The following is a 16,773-nucleotide window of genomic DNA, read 5'->3' on the forward strand; positions in this document are numbered from 1 at the left end:
GCAGGAATAATCCTGGGAGTGGTAGAAAGAGAACATTTTTTATTTGATACTCTCTTCCAGGTTCCTCAGGGAAAATTAAATTCTGGAATTAGTTTTGGGTCTTTGAGTATAAAGATGTCCCAAAACAAAGTGCTGATACAGCTTGCAATAAGTAAAAGAGTTGAAACAATTTGTCTTCTTAAATGCTGAACCCTGGAAATGAGCATGTAACTTTTTATGTTTCATTCAAAAAGTACTGAAGACCATGATGGCAGAGAACTAGAAGATGGTGTGCAACGTGCTAGGTGAATTCCCTGAGGAAATAAGGGGACCCTTGAATGGGTCCTATTCTCTGATTTTACAAATCAAGATGAAGCATCTGTCAGCTGCAAGAGCCTTGAGCAGATCTCAGTGTTCATAAACAACTCTCTATTGAGGTAATGAGCAATCTGCTTCCATTCTCCCCTTCTCATTCACCTTCCTGACCCTCACTTGGCCTTCAGAAAGTCAGACTTTACTTCCTCTTGGAGTCTCCCTGACTCCACCCTCCTTTCTATTTTTAACCTCTGAAAAGCAATGATCATATTGTATGGTCATTGTCACTGCTCTCATCCTATCCCTTCTTTTTCCTAGCACTTAGCCCAATACTTGGCATATAAGTGCTCCAAAATATGAAAGAGTAGATATTTCTTCTTGAGGAATGAAAGACTAATATGCCCAAGGAAAGGATCTTAGTGACCAAGACAGGGCTGTCAATGATGCCATCTAAGTCTTATGATGTGTATTCACTGACATTCCACGTTTTAGATTCCCACTGCATACCTTGACCAAGTTAGTCATAGAAGCACGAAGATATTTTGGTATTATTGCTAATAGCAAAGGGTCACGGGATAGGATCTCATGCCGGAAGAGGGCTCCCCAAGTCATCTGAGTTGAAGAGCGCAAAAACTAAAGGGAAAAAAGAAAAAACTCAGTTTAAGGATTTGGGTTTTATATACCAAGACTATTACTTAGCTCAGCAATTATCCACTATATTTTTCCATGGAAATAAATATCTGTAATACTTTGAAACTGCCCATACTGTAGTACAGCAGTAATGACTGCTCACTATGGACTGTATGTTAATAAGACAGACTGGGTCAGGTGCAATTCCCAGAGTATGAGCTGAATTCTACCACTTTGTGTTTTATGCAAGAAATGATACAGGAACCTCAGGATGATATTACAGGGAAAATCTTGGATTGGATAAAACTTAATTTTATAATAACACAATTAATCAGACTTTGTATTTAAAACGTCTTTAGTGGTAAATCGCCTGGGACATACCTCATATCTGATTGAGCCTTATCAGAATGACACTACCTGAGGGGTAACTGCTGACCTAGACTGTAATGCTTAGCTCAGGAAGAAGACTCAGCAATTTTCTTAATGAAATGCTACTACAGTTATTCCCTAGGATCTTAAGAGTCACATTTTGTACTTCAGCTGCTAATTACTTCAGGCCATAGTGCTTGATTTTAATTTACCTAACTAAAATTTTGAGAAGTCACCTCCATAAAGTTTACCTGACTTGGGTGAGTTGTGAAAGCCAGAAAAGATTCCAGGTATTTTCCAAAGTTTGCTGGTGTTTCTACATCAGAATCCACACCCTGTAGGACAAAAAGACCACTACATTAACGAGGTTGATGGGGAGGTCAGGGTAGAGAGTGGAGTAACAAATACAGACAACTTATAACCTCAAAAATTTCAGGTTTGAAAGGACTTTATACTTCCTTGTGGCCTAAGGAAGGCATCATTTCAAGGGCTAAAACACAGGAAAGCTGTTTTACCTCCTTAACCATCATCATTAAAACCTATTCTGTGGTCAAATAGTAAAACAAGAGTATTGATTTCAGAAATCCGTATATTTCTTCAGATCTACTCTTGTCACATCTCTGTGACCTAACCTATTAAATAACCCCTTGACGGTACACATCTTATGTCTGAAGTTCCATCCTCTCTAGCCATTCAAGCCACTACAAAAAGGCATAACATCAAGCGCAAATGTCTGTACCAATATCCTTTTAACACTTAAGACTGAGTAGTAAACATTTTCCTAAAGACAGTTAATTCCAGGTCAGTCAGACTAAAGTTTTCTTTTATGATCTAATAATACATCCTTTAGATTTGGGAAAAGTGTTCTTTATTCAAATCCATAATGTTTCATGACCTAATAGGACTTTAAAGGGTAATGCACTCGGCAGACTGAAGTTTTACAAGTACCAAAATGAACAGGAGTAGCAACATTGACTTTAGTCAGATGTTATAACAGATGGAATAACAGATGTGAATGTTTACTATTGACATTAATAATTGATTTGTTAAAAAAAATCTATATCATTCAAACTCAATTAAAATAATTTAATCTATAGAATTATAAGAAATAATCTGTATGGAAATGCCCCCTCAGGCTAAAATCAATAGCATGTGTCACCCCTTACACAAATATAACTTTCTAAATCCTCTCCTCAAATGGCCCTGAAACTCTCCAGAAAGTGCTCACCAGCAATGCACACAGCTGATTGCCCAGCGCACACAACACCTGACAGAGTCTCTTCAGGAAGACATAGTGTTTTTCTACCAAGCCTCCTCCGTCAGCAGTCCTGAAGAGGAGAAAACAGTGTGATTAGCAGCACATCAAGAGCACCAAAGAGAGTCCCATGGAATGGAGCTGTATGTGGTCTGTGCTCCAACATTCAAATTTCAGTTGATTATTAAAGTTAAAAAAAAAAAAATCAAAAAACAAAACCAACCCAAAAACCTCCAACCAAACACTGAAAGATCGATGAGGAATAGGGTTCAATGCCATCTCATCCTTCAAGAGACACACTAATTTTGGGTAATGCAGTCCTTGAGTACTTTGGGATAATACTGTAAACTCTGAGCATGACTCCACAAAGCAATATATATACTTATATGCATAAAAACTGCACAAAAAGACATTGGTTGATACTGAGGAAGGACTTAGAGAGATCTCTAGGGGAGCATACAGTAATTCCTTACACCACTGACGAAATCAAAAGGACTATAATCAAGAGAAAGAAAAGACAAGTAACAGACTAGGAGAAAATATTTGCAAAAGACACATCTGATAAAAGACTGTTATCCAAAATATACAAGAACTCTTAAAACTCAATAAGAACAAAATCTGATTAAAAAATGGGCCAAAGACCTTAATGGACACCTCACTAAAGAAGACACACAGATGGGAAATAAACATATGAAAAGAAGCTCCACATCAAATGTCATCAGGGAATTGCAAATTAAAACGAGATAGCACTATACACCTATTAGAATAACCAAAATCCAGAACAATGACAACACCAAATGCTGGTGAGGATGTGGAGCAACAGGAACTCTCATTCATTGTTGGTGGGAATGCAAAATGGTACAGCCCCTTTGGAAGACAGTTTGACAGTTTCTTACAAAACTAAACATACTCTTACCATATGATTTAGTAATCACACTCCTTGGTAATTACCCAAAGGAGGTGAACACACAAAAACCTACACACGGATGTTTATAGCAGCTTTATTCACAATTGCAAAAATTTGGAAGCAACCAAGATGTCCTTCAGTAAGTGAATGGATAAATAAACTTTGGTACATCCAGACAACAGAATATTATTCAGTGTTAAAAAGGAATGAGCTAACCAAGCCATGAAAAGATGTGTAGGAACTATAAATGCATGATACTAAGTGAAAGGAAACAATCTGAAAAGGTTACATACTATATGATTACAACTATACAACATTCTGGAAAAGGCAAAACTATGGAGAAAGTAAAAAGATCAGTGGTTGCCAGGAGTTTGGGTGGGAGAGGAGGGATAAACAGGCAGAGCACAGAGGATTTTTAGGGCAGTGAAAAACCTGTAAGATACTATTATGATGAATATATGTTATTACACGTTTGTTGAAACTCAGAGAATGTACCCATAAAATGTATAACAGCAAGGTTAACCCTAAGGTAAACTATGGCCTTTGGATGATTATGATGTGTCAATGTAAGTTCAACAGCTCTAACAAATGTACCACTCTGATAGGGGATGGCTATAATGGGGGAGGCTATGCACGCGTGGGGGCAGGGAATATATGGGAAATCTCTGTACCTTCCCCTGAATTTTGCTGTGAACCTTAATCTGCTCTAAAAAAACAAAATCTTTTTTCAAAGATGGTATTAAAAACGTAACTTGGTATCTCATTTCTCCAAGTCATTTAGTTCAGATCAGTAATCACTTATGTGCTATTTTAGAATGCAAATACCCCTTTAAATTAAAAAAAAGATTATTTGGTGGCAAAACCTGACCTACAATGATGTAGGACGATTTGCACTAACAAGAATTAATAAGGGGGCTTCCCTGGTGGTGCAGTGGTTGAGAGTCCGCCTGCCGATGCAGGGGACACGGGTTCGTGCCCCGGTCCGGGAAGATCCCACGTGCCGCAGAGCGGCTGGGCCCGTGAGCCATGGCCGCTGAGCCTGCGCGTCCGGAGCCTGTGCTCCGCAGTGGGAGAGGCCACAACAGTGAGAGGCCCACGTACCGCAAAAAAAAAAAAAGAATTAATAAGGACTGGTGTGGACAGCAGCCATATTAGCGTGTTCTGGAGGCAGTACAGTATAACATAAAAAGCACGGGCCTCAGGGTAAGAAAGACCTAGGCTCTAGTGATGTTGAAGGACAGCGTGGCATCATGGTTTCTAGTGCAGGCTCTGAAGTCTGAGTTTGAATCACAGCTTTACTAACCAGTACCAGTAGCACAAATGGAGATGGAACACCTCAGTGTCTCTAGGGAATTAAGAAATGGGCCCTGGAAACAGTAACTACAGTGGCCACCCAAAAGACATGTTATTAATTTAATTAACAGGACTCCTTAAAGACAAACCTGTAGTATCCACAGGAAAGAGCCATCATAAAAGCTATGTTAGAATGGACAGCAAGAAATTTTAAGTAATATATCTGTGTCTCACATCTTTTCATTTGCCCCTGGCACCAAAAGTGAAGAAAGAGTATTGAAGAAAAATGGGTGCTGTGACAGTTTCAACTACTGTAATACACAGTTCTACCTGACTCCCTGGTAAGAAATACATATCAGGAAATGCTTTAACATTTTTCAGAGCGATTAGAAGAAAATAAGCAGAAGCCACTATTTCAGAACATAGAACGTTTTTACAGAATTTATACACATATTTCACACTGACCACATTGTTCCTGCTGCTTCCTAGAGCCTCAGCACTTCAGGCATTGATTACTTTGACAAGGAGAGAGGGAGGAGTGTCTCAAGTTCTGCAATCAAGGAAGGCCCTGGGACAGACTCTGGTCAGATCAGAGCATTCTCTGGCCTAGTCACCAAGGCTACTAGGAGGCTTAGGGATCATCAAAAGCAGACAAAGAGGGGCTTCCCTGGTGGCGCAGTGGTTGAGAGTCCACCTGCTGATGCAGGGGACATGGGTTCGTGCCCCGGTCCGGGAAGATCCCACATGCCGTGTGCCCGTGGGCCATGGCTGCTGGGCCTGCACGTCCGGAGCCTGTGCTCCGCAACGGGAGAGGCCACAACAGTGAGAGGCCCGTGTACCATAAAAAAAAAAAAAAAAAAAAAAGCAGACAAAGAGAACCAAGGAGATGAGCTGTCTGGGGAGAATGTGGAAAACTGTGAATGTGAGTGGATGCTGAGTCAACAGCCATAACTTATTTCCAGCATAAGATCTTCAAAAAGGTGAAACAGTCCCTTTAAGAGTGCCTGATTTTCCTATTAAAAACACAGTCAACTGACTGCCAACAGTCAAACAGGAACTTCAGGTACATCCAAGTGAGATACAAAAATGACAAAGAAATTAGAAAACACATAGAAAAGAAGATACTCACTGCGCAGCGGAGAGTATATAATGCATGGCAACATCTCCAAATAAGACCATCAAGGGCTTCCGGTCTTCCAACTTGCCCTAGACCCGATTTTAGGGAAACACAGGTAATAACTATGTTATTAAAAACCTCCAAGTACTAACAAGTCTATACCTATAAAACCAAATATACTGACTTCCTAATTTCTCACATAGCCCTGGGGCTAACGGAACACTGAAAAAAAACTCTTTAAATCCAAACCTGGATAAGACTTATATTTTAAAATGTGTTGGGCAATAATGATGATATGAAAACAAAACAAATTACATCTGAAAATAACATTCTTATGGAGAAAACAGTCACAATCCCATTTGTTAGCCAAGACAGCTATAAAGCCAGTATAGTCACCTTCTACAATTCTTTTGACGTAACACTATGTGAGTTTTAAAGTTTAACGTTACGCTTATATAGTTTCTTAAGCATGAAGTACCAAGATTCACAGCTCTTTCAGGAACCAAGTAGCCCTACAAATCTCTATATATCCTGACAGTGGATTCCTAGGATATCGGCAAACTGTTCTCCAAAAGGTTGGAGGCAGGTAATTAAGTTGGTGTCAAGTAAAACAAAAAAACAAACAAGAAAACCCAAACCTTTAAATGTCTTTCACCACAACGTGGAATTAAACACACATATGCATCACTCAGAGACTGTCAAAGTCAGTTTGAAGTGGTAACTTACTATCCTGCTGACTGCAATGAGAAGACACTCAGCTGCTCCCAGCTGAAGTTCCTGTTCGTTCAGAAGCAGGCACAGCATCTCCAGGAGTTTACAGTTTTCAGCAGTAATGTGACTCATGGACACCCAGTCAATGTAGCCCGCTAGAGTATTCAGTGCTGCAATTCCTACTCGACAGTTTGCTTGGGCCTGCATGAAAAGAAGTAACTTTTAGCCATTAGGTCCTCACTAACAGACAAGAAAGCTCTGATTATACCCGAGCTCCTTCTACTTTCTAATTCTAAAAAGAAAAACAAACAATAAAATGTACTCATGCAACTGTTACTGATAGGCAACTCAAAGGTTTTCATCTGATACACAATCACTTATCAAATGATGGCATTCTTGATGCCCATCAGTAAGACTATATTGGCATGTGTGGCCATTTTATGTCCTTCAAGAAATCTCAGATATTATCATTTTAACTCCCTTCCACCATAGCTCAGTGATCAAATAAACCAAGGCTGAAGGAATTCCCTGGTGGTCCAGTGATAGGACTTCTTGCTTTCACTGCTGAGAGCATGGGTCTGATCCCTGGTCGGGGAACTAAAGCTCCTACAAGCCGCACGGCACAGCCAAAAAAAAGCAAAACAAAAAAAAAACCAAGGCCGAGGTCACCCTCCACTAGGTATATGCATCCCTGTACCTGAAAGCCTCAAAGAAGCCTCCTTCCAACTCCACCAAGAGCTCTTACCTTTGACTCCTGAGAATTATCTGTCTTCTGAAAGAAAAGAAGTATAAGGATCTAAATGTTTTTAAAGAGCTAAAGGCTATGTAATAACTTTCCACCCCCATAATCTAGGCCCTTTGAACAATGATTTTCAAATACTCAACTTTTAATCTTGGAGAAGAAGACAACTTTACTAAGAACACAAAACTGATATTCTCCCAAAGGAGGACGGGTTATTTTAGTTTCAGCAATATGACAAAATCTACCAGAACATTAAGATCCACAAAGACCGTTTCAACGCACACAGTTTACAAAGAAATACAACTAACAGATGAACAATGAAGCAGGCTCAACATTACTAGTGATGAAAGAAATATAGTTTAAATCAAAGTATTAGCATTTTTTCTATATTAAAATAGAGACAAATTATAACTGGCAAAGATATACTGAAATGATGTAAGGTTAATGGAAAAAAGCGAGAAACAAAATTAAAATGAGTACAATTTATGACCGTGTATGTAGGGACATAACTGTAGGAAAACCGCAAACACAAAAATATTAAATGCTAAACAGACCAAAATAATGTCTGTTCAGTAAATTATACAATTTATAATTTTACAAGCAGGAATAACAACTCCTGAAGTACTTGAAAACTTACCACCATTAGCATCATAAAGGATTTGTTTTACAATTCCTTTTCTCAACTTTCAAAAAGTAATTTTTCTAACAAAGAACAAGTATTAAGCCCTCACCATCAGTGGCCAAAGAGCAGTGTTAATGGGGCAGAGATGAGTAGAACCCTCTCACCAGCATCTACTGATGCTGCCCAAGAAGGAAAGGGATCCAGGCAACAACAGCTTAGCCCAGCCTTCACCATCTCCTCCAACACATCCTGCTTTCCCATTCGGATCCTATCCTCCTGACCCCTGGGACCAGTACAGGCGCCAGGTGATGGACAGGGAGAGTAAGCCTACTCATCCCATCCTTGTTTACCATTCAGCCTACTCCCTAGGTGGGAAGGTGAAGGGATGGAAGCAGAGAAGAAACTATGAGGAAACTGAGAAGTTTCAGGTACAAGAGATGTCCCTTGGTGTGCTCTGGTCCTGGTAGAACAGATGGAGACAATGGACACCAAGGCTAAAGAAAAACACCAGTGGATGTACTTCTAACTTGTGTCAGACCATCATCAATCGGCCCTGCTCTGGCATGTTGGCTAGATTTCTAGGGCACTGAAGCATTCATAATTTGTTCATGTCTCTTAGGGATTAAATCTCCTAGGGGAAAATGAAAAGAATACCTCTTTGGACTTCCCTGGTGGCACAGTGGTTAAGCATCTGCCTGCCAGTGCAGGGGACACAGGTTCGAGCCCTGGTCCAGGAAGATCCCACATGCCGCGGAGCACCTAAGCCCGGGCGCCACAACTACTGAGCCTGCACTCTAGAGCCCGTAAGCAACAACTACTGAGGTCCACACGCCTAGAGCCTGTGCTTTGCAACAAGAGAAGCCACCGCGATAAGAAGCCCGTGCACCGCAACAAAGAGTAGCCCCCACTCATCGTAACTAGAGAAAGCCCATGCAGCAATGAAGACCCAACGCGGCCAAAAAAAAAAACCCAACCTCTTTCACCCTCAATACACATAGGTTTTTAAATGCAAATACTTTGATATTTTCTTTTGTAAAATCCCAGGGAGATATCTGGGGGGAAAGAGCATTCTGGTAAAAAGAATGGGGCGTGAATTCCACTACTATAATCAATTAGGGGATCTTCAATAATTATTCTCTGAAATTCAGTTTCCTCATCCATAATATGGAGACAATACTTTCTGACTCTTAGGATTGTTTTGAGGATTAAATAACATGTAAAGCAAGAAAAAGTATATAACCATTGTAAAGCAATTATACTCCAATAAAGATGTTAAAAAAAAAAAAAAGAAAAAGTATATAGCATATATTAGGTATTCATTGTGAGTTTCTCCCTACCCTGACACCAATAGTACCTTGTCATCATTTGTGTTAGTATCTAGCGCTTCCCTGAAAATAGACTTAAGGAAGATGTCAGGGGCAGAAAACCCCTGGCAACCCAAATTTTAATGATTTTTTTGTGTGTGAAATAAGCATGTATGAGGATTCTAGATTAGGGTTCTGAAACCTCAATACTATTGACATTTTGGGTCCGAAAATTATTTTGGAAGACTGTTCTGGGCATTATAGAATGTTTAGCATCGTGCCTGGTTTCTACCCATTAGAGGCCAGTAGCAACCCCTAGTTGTGAAAACCTGGGGGGCAAAATCGCCCCTCCTTTTGAGAACCACAGTACTAGATTAACTTTCACACGGCCTTCTTCTAAAAGCTCTCTGCTAAAAATGACAACGATTGGAAAGACAGTATCTGGTTTGCCTTTTTCTGCAGAAGAAAAACTAGGAATCATGTAATCAAGATTAATAAAACTTGGCACAGTTTCCACTGCGAAAGGGACCAAGACTAAATGGGACATCGAAATTTAACAGGGATACTATCCTGACCTATCAGGAATCTGGGTTTCAAATATTAAGAATTAACCTACGGGGAGTTCCTCGGTGGTCTAGTGGTTAGGATTCGGTGCTTTCACTGCCATGACCCGGGTTCAATCCTTGGTCAGGGAACTGAGATCGCACAAGCTGCACGGCATGGCCAAAATTTTAAAAATAAATTAAACAAACAAAAAAAGAAATTAACCTTCATTTTTATACTATTTTCTTAGGAATTTTCTTACTATAAAAGGAATTATTTTTTTCTGGTAGGTATGGAAACTCACTGAATTGAGCTTCTTAGAAAATTAATTCCAGTTTTTCCTGTCATCTTTGTTTCTTTTTTGCTTATGAAATAGCCGTTCCGTTTTCTAAACTGAACACCCTAGTTTCTTGCTAAAGGATTAACTTTAAAAAACAAACAAACCCACTCATATTAGAAAACAGAACTTTAGGGAGGTGGTATTTATCCCTTACCACTTGTTGGTACTTGTTTACATTTTCTTGAAGTGTGTTAAGTAGAAAAGTGAAGATTCTTTCCATGTTCTGGGTTAACGTTTGCTGGATATCCCTTCGTCTTTGAGGGGGTAGCGTCTGAAAGGTCACTACGTCCTCTGCCAGTCGCAAAAGGATGAACATCACTAATTCTGTCTGTGTTTCCTATACCAATAGAGAAAAGGTAGTTAAATGAAACTGAAATATGCTTTTCATTATAAATATGACCAAAGGCTCTTTTCTGCTGACAAGACAAACAAACCAACCAAAAAAACCCTGAAGAGCAAACAAAAACAAAAACCTGAATTGGGGCTTCCCTGGTGGCACAGTGGTTGAGAGTCCGCCTGCTGATGCAGGGGACATGGGTTCGTGCCCCGGTCCGGGAAGATCCCACATGCCGCGGAGCGGCTGGGCCCGTGAGCCATGGCCGCTGAGCCTGCGCGTCCGGAGCCTGTGCTCCGCAGTGGGAGAGGCCACAACAGTGAGAGGCCTGTGTACCGCAAAAAAAACAACAAAAAAAAACCTGAATTGATACAGCTGTACTACATACCCCTTGTTTGGAAAGAATGTCCAATTCTATTAGCATGTCAGGCCAGTGCTGTGGCCACTCCCGCTTGATCATTTCTACTACAATTCGAGACAGAACATCTTTGATATGGTTCTCCTCTTCCAAAATGTTCAGTGTTCCCTGAAAAAGAATAAGAGATACTAAGAGGTCTGCAAGACTGAATTCAAGGGAAAAAACTGGGCTGCAAAAGTGTACGAAACTCAGGAGCAGGCCTACTTTTAAACTAAACAGAATAAACAAACCTGTTCTCCCTATCTGAGTCACCTGTCCTGAATTCTCACTGATCACCCTTCCCACTTAAAGCTTAACAGAGGGTTGCATCAGCTAATAAAATGGCTGTCTCATGCAGCAAGGAAGACATCACTGCTCTTCTCCTTTACAGACTGAAGAGACTCTCATAATGACTGTTTTCATTTTGTAAGAGGGCCAGGGTGGAAAAGTATGGAAATAAGGAACACACTGAGAGGCTGATAAAGTGGGACAATAAGGAGCAACTGAATATTTTGCCAAGAGTTCTAGTATTAGCAGATACAGAAAGACCATTACTGGGACTCTCTTCTGAAGTTTGATATCAAGACTAATGAATTATGACTTCTATCAAGTTTCCCCAGAATTAATAAAATACAAATCCTTAGCTAGCTAAGTTAATAATTTAGAAGGGAATTTTTTTTTTCTTCTATTAACAACACTAGACTTTGGGGACGTAAAGGGGTGTGAATTCCCATTTTCATGCCCTTTGTGAAACAGAACATAAAAGGCTATGGATTCTAAACATATTCAAAGTCATATTCTAACTCCTGAATCAAACTCATTCAGCATATTTTTTATTGCTCATATCATAAAGTAATTCACTTTAGAATAAAAGGCAACAAAGAGCAAAGTGTAATCTAATTTAGAATTGATGAATCTAAGACTCTTACTCATTTGCTGAAAATGTTTAATCTCTCTGCCCTGTCTTCATAATTTTAAAAATTATGAAAAGTCAACACAATTTAAAAAGTCAACACATAAGGGATCGATTAAATCCAGTTAAGAGAAACGTGATGAACTGTGATTTCTAGTGATGGTGGTTCTTTTCATCTTGAAGGTAACATTTAACATTATGTAAAGCATATGCTGTTTGACCTATGTAGGAGCAGTGAATTTTTACACAAATGCTACATTGGAAAAGTCACACTTTGTCTAAACTACCTCGGAAACACAAGACTTCCAACCAACCATTCCTTACATTTGCAATCAGCTCCATGACACTGTTCTTCAGATAGACCTTCTCCAATCGAGACATGCTGTTCCACCGAAACCTGGCCACCAAAATGCATAAAGTCAACAGAACTAAATTAGAAGTCTTCTCTTCAGAAGAGATTAGCTTTGATTCCTGTGTTAAAATTATGCTGGTGATTTCATTAAGAAACTATACTTTGGATTTTGGTATCCTTCAAAGAATGGACAGAAACAGTCCACATTTAACCAAAATGCTAACAGAAAAAAAGCCTTTTATATAGGCAGTCGTCCATTAATTAGAATCCACACAGGATCTGTGCACAGATGAGCTTTTCTCCTTGATTTTCTTGACAGACCAAAAGCAAATATGTACCTGGGACAACTGTAACAATGTAGCTGATTTTCAGAAAATAGAATCTGAAAACACTAACTTCCTTTCTGAACTGGCTTGAGTTCAGTAATTCCCAAATTACTGGAAAGTAATAGCACAATTCCAGAAAAACTGTGGCTAAATCTTAAAAGCTGATTCTTCTAAAAGGCACTGGGAGTAGGAGACTCAAGTTAGGAAGGGTTTTCAGTTATTCTCATATAATCTTGCTTAGAATTTGCCATTCACACTCAAACTTAAAAAAGAAGAAAAGAAATTAAAGGCATGTTGGCTAATCAGAGATTCATTTACCTATACACTGCATTATTCTAAAAAACCTCTGAGGTCTGCTGGCATATATTAGGAGCTCAATAAATGCTAGCTAAATGACTATGAGCTAATACTTGCAGAATGCTTAGTATGTACCATGCACTTTACACAGATGAAGAAACTTGAGAAAGGTTAAGTTCTGAATGAGAGCTCCCGTGAGGTTGTGATAACCTCTCAGGAATCATTCCTTTCTCCCTGGGGATTGCTCTTTTCTACTCACCTAAAGAGTACCTCTATGAGTTATACACTAAATAAAGATTTGCTCTCTCACACACTTCAGTGGTAAGGTCCAAAAGCTCCTTACTTGACAACGTGTTCCAGGATCTGAAGGCCAAAATGTCTGACGATGGCAATTTGTGTTTTCTCAGCCAACCGCAAGCCACAAGGGACACATATAGGGCACTTTTCTTTAAACTCCTCACAAAACTGAAAAGAAGAAAAGTTAGTGTTTCCCTTAGGAGCCAAGAGAGAGTGTGGACTAAAAAAAGAAAACTTCATCTTCAACTCCAACCTGAGCTGTATATATTTTTTTGCGGTACACAGGCCTCTCACTGCTGTGGCCTCTCCCGTTGCAGAGCACAGGCCCCGGACGCGCAGGCCCAGCGGCCATGGCTCACGGGCCCAGCCGCTCCGCGGCATGTGGGATCTTCCCGGACCAGGGCACGAACCCGTGTCCCCTGCATCGGCAGGCGGACTCTCAACCACTGCGCCACCAGGGAAGCCCCCCTGAGCTATATTTTTAAGCTGCAAAATCTGGATCAATATTATATGAATAAAGAACTGATATACATTCCTTTCACTTTGATAGTTCCAGATTTCCCATGCAATAGCCAATTAGTGTTAGAAAAAATAAATCTGACATAAATGAGTAAAAAATTGTTAGAGATACACCCCTGAAGTATACAGGTAAAATGACAATTTCTAGGATTTGCTGTAAAAACCTTTGGTGGGGGGAGGGATAAAGCAAATGTGGTAAAATCTTTACAGCTGCTGAGTTTAGGTGATGGGTATACACAAGACCATTGCAGTATTCTACTTTTGTGTATATCTTTAATATTTCATAGTAAAAGAGAAACTAATAGAACCCAAATATTTCTGATTCCAAATCCTGTGGCATACATCTATATATTGTAAAGTTTCCTCCAAGTGATGCTCACTCTACTTTATGAAGTTACATCTCTTAAAATACACACGGCACAAATATTTCTTCCTAGAGGTCATTTCTCACAGCCCACATACATTGTTTGATGGGCGAATAAACTCGAATTGTACTAGCATCCCCAGTGGTTTTGTATTAGCATTCCCAAATTACACCACAAGAGTCAGTCCCGGTAGCAGAGCATCCTACTGTCAAGAAAACTACTTTCAGGAAACCAAAAGACCCTTGTTAAAATGCAAAGTAAGTGGTAGAAGTTCATCTTTGCGCAAAACAGCCTAAGAATATCACACAATAAAAAACATGGAGGGGTGGGGTGAAAATTAGGCCAGAAAGACCCAAGACACAGAAGTGGGTTATGGAGAGGTGTAAGGGTATTAAGTAAAGGGGCACTAGAGGGGCTGGAGCTCGGTTAGGGCGGGTCAGGAGTGGGTCAGCAAGGAAACGTTTAGTGCAGCGGAGACTATAAAGAATGTGGCCGGTGTTGGGGACGGGTTGGACACGTGCGCCACGGGAAAGCGAGGGGATGCAGGGATGTGGGGTTTGGGGGAATAAAGTGGGTGCAGCACGCTGTGGAGGGGGTCGTGGTACGGCGAAGAGTAAACAGAAGTGGCGAGGGGGGAGGAGAGGGCAGTGGGAAGTGGTGGTGAGATGAGACGGCCACAGAGAGCTAGGGACGACAGCGTCCCGGGAGAAGGGCACGCGCGGCGACCACAGAAGGCGGCGAGTGGGAAGAGGCGCGGAAAGCGGCGAGGGGAGTGCCCCCGGGGGTTGGGGACAGAGGTCCAGGGGCCGCGTGGGCGGGAGACGGCCAGGGTCGTGGGCTGCGCCGGTACTGCTGGGGCTGGGGGAGGGTCTCGGAGCAGGCCCGAGGCGACAGACTCCAGCTACCTTGAGGGCTTCTAGCCGGTAGCGCTGGGTGGAGCTGGGGTCCATCATGATCGTCACCGCTTTCACCAGCTGCTCGCACAGCGCGTTCACTTGATCCATCGACATGACTAGTGCCACGCGCCGCAAGCGCGCACAACGGACGTCCCGGAAGCACGAGGCACGGATCGCTCCGTTGGCGGGACCACACGCTGATACCCGGCCGCGGCGGGCTTAAGGGGGACGGTGGGGAGCGGAAGGAGGAGCGGGAGCCGCAGAAGACCCAGCCGGGAAAAAGCCAGCGCTGCGCACGCGCCCGACCCTCCAGTACGCATGCGCCCGCGGAAGTGGCGACTTCCTTTTGACGGCTGCTCCTTGGTGGGCGGAGCGAGAGACTTAGGAGCCGCGGTGCGCAGGCGCGTCAACGGCCCTCGGCGGCGCGCGCGGCGAATAATTGTCGGGAAGGCTGTGAGCCGATCTCGGTGGCTAAGGCTGGAGCCGCCCGGCTGTGCCGGCTGCTGCCACGGCGAGGATCGTCTGCGCGCTTAGGTCCTTTTCTCCGTCGTTGCCGGGAATAAATCTCTCTCGAAACCGACTGATCCGTTCCCGGAAAGGGGACGGATATTCAAGACCGGTTCATCGTTCTTCCAGTGGACACCCGAGTCCAGCATCGGTGGCGTCCGCTGGTGGCGGTTTTGCCAAGTGTTGTCACATTGGTAAGAGAATTTAGAACCGTTCTGTTTCTCTGTTTTTAGACTTTTCACGTTGCCTTGGCTATTGGTTGTATAATATAGCAGTGACTGGGGACAACATTGGGCCGAAATTACATGAAATAGAAATACTTGCTCACAGAGAGAAAAGGCCTTGGTATTACCTCTTAAGAGGATTTTTCTTGTGGAAAGAAAGTGGTAGCTCTTAAACCTCCCTCTTCACCTGTAAGTATTTTCCTTGGGTATGTTATCACCTGATTGGCACCAAACTTGTAAAGATTGGGGTAAATCGAGATCGTTAATGATGAATAATTGCAAATACCGAAGGTTTGTACAGTTTTGATCATTTGAAGTGCTATATATATCATATATATGAAATATATATATGTATATCATATATGTATATAATATTTATATGACTTCAAAATAGTGTAATCCTTATTCCCAAAGGAGGGTTTTGGCAGAGAGTATGTTTCATTTTTCATCTTTAAAAAACTCTTGGGCCTCCCTGGTGGCGCAGTGGTTGGGAGTCCACCTGCCGATATAGGGGACGCGGGTTCGTGCCCCGGTCCGGGAGGATCCCACATGCCGCGGAGCGGCTGAGCCCGTGAGCCATGGCCGCTGAGACTGTGCGTCCGGAGCCTGTGCTCTGCAGCGGGAGAGGCCACAACAGTGAGAGGCCCGCGTACCACAAAAAAACAAAACAAAACAAAAAAAACCTCTTGCTTTCTCCAGCAAAATACATAAACTGAAAACTAAAACAGTTAAAATCTGAATATCCGTTTTGGTGTTGTGTATTTAGGAAATGTTTGCCCTACTTAAATCACTGCTCCCTGTTCATACTCCACTTATAGTGTTTGTATCTAATATAGTACTTACTTGGGTGTGTGTGTGTGACAATGCATTTACTATTTTTAATTTGGTGTTATCTGTTCCAGGACTGTACAAAAGCCACTTCAAGGTAAAGTGATTTCTGGCATGTTATGGTTTTAACTTATAAATGTTTAAAGTATTACCTTCTGCCTGTTTTAGGTGAGTGGAATTTGTAAGGAATTAATGCCTTGAATACTCTGATTTTTTGAATTCATCATTTTCTTTTCCCTAATCTTCCAGCTTTGTAGTTGCATGACACTTTTTTCAAGGTGAATGTTAATTTTTGACACTTTTTAAAAAAAAATACAGTTGAGTGCTTACTCAACTGTATAACCTGTGTTCTCTCATATTTAAATCATGAATTACTGTGTTTCCACAAATA

At 41.5% G+C, this 16,773-nt stretch overlaps 1 protein-coding gene across 1 annotated transcript in view; it reads right to left on the reverse strand.

Annotated features, from left to right (window-relative positions):
- XPO5 (exportin 5) overlaps window positions 1-15,034 on the reverse strand; it is a 45,771-nt gene extending 30,737 nt beyond the window's left edge. Inside the window, exons 1-11 of the mRNA XM_007458318.1 lie at window positions 14,833-15,034; window positions 13,090-13,211; window positions 12,096-12,168; window positions 10,850-10,987; window positions 10,282-10,464; window positions 7,322-7,348; window positions 6,592-6,777; window positions 5,878-5,954; window positions 2,522-2,621; window positions 1,545-1,628; window positions 802-927 (exon numbers count right to left, since the gene is read on the reverse strand). Coding sequence (XP_007458380.1) covers window positions 802-927; window positions 1,545-1,628; window positions 2,522-2,621; window positions 5,878-5,954; window positions 6,592-6,777; window positions 7,322-7,348; window positions 10,282-10,464; window positions 10,850-10,987; window positions 12,096-12,168; window positions 13,090-13,211; window positions 14,833-14,937 — 1,221 coding nt within the window. The 5' untranslated portion in view covers window positions 14,938-15,034. The remainder of the gene's footprint in view (window positions 1-801; window positions 928-1,544; window positions 1,629-2,521; window positions 2,622-5,877; window positions 5,955-6,591; window positions 6,778-7,321; window positions 7,349-10,281; window positions 10,465-10,849; window positions 10,988-12,095; window positions 12,169-13,089; window positions 13,212-14,832) is intronic.
- Window positions 15,035-16,773: the final 1,739 nt, after the last annotated feature.

Source organism: Lipotes vexillifer, unplaced genomic scaffold, assembly GCF_000442215.2.
Source record: "Lipotes vexillifer unplaced genomic scaffold, Lipotes_vexillifer_v1.1 scaffold4, whole genome shotgun sequence".
Classification (NCBI taxonomy): Eukaryota; Metazoa; Chordata; class Mammalia; order Artiodactyla; family Lipotidae; genus Lipotes; species Lipotes vexillifer.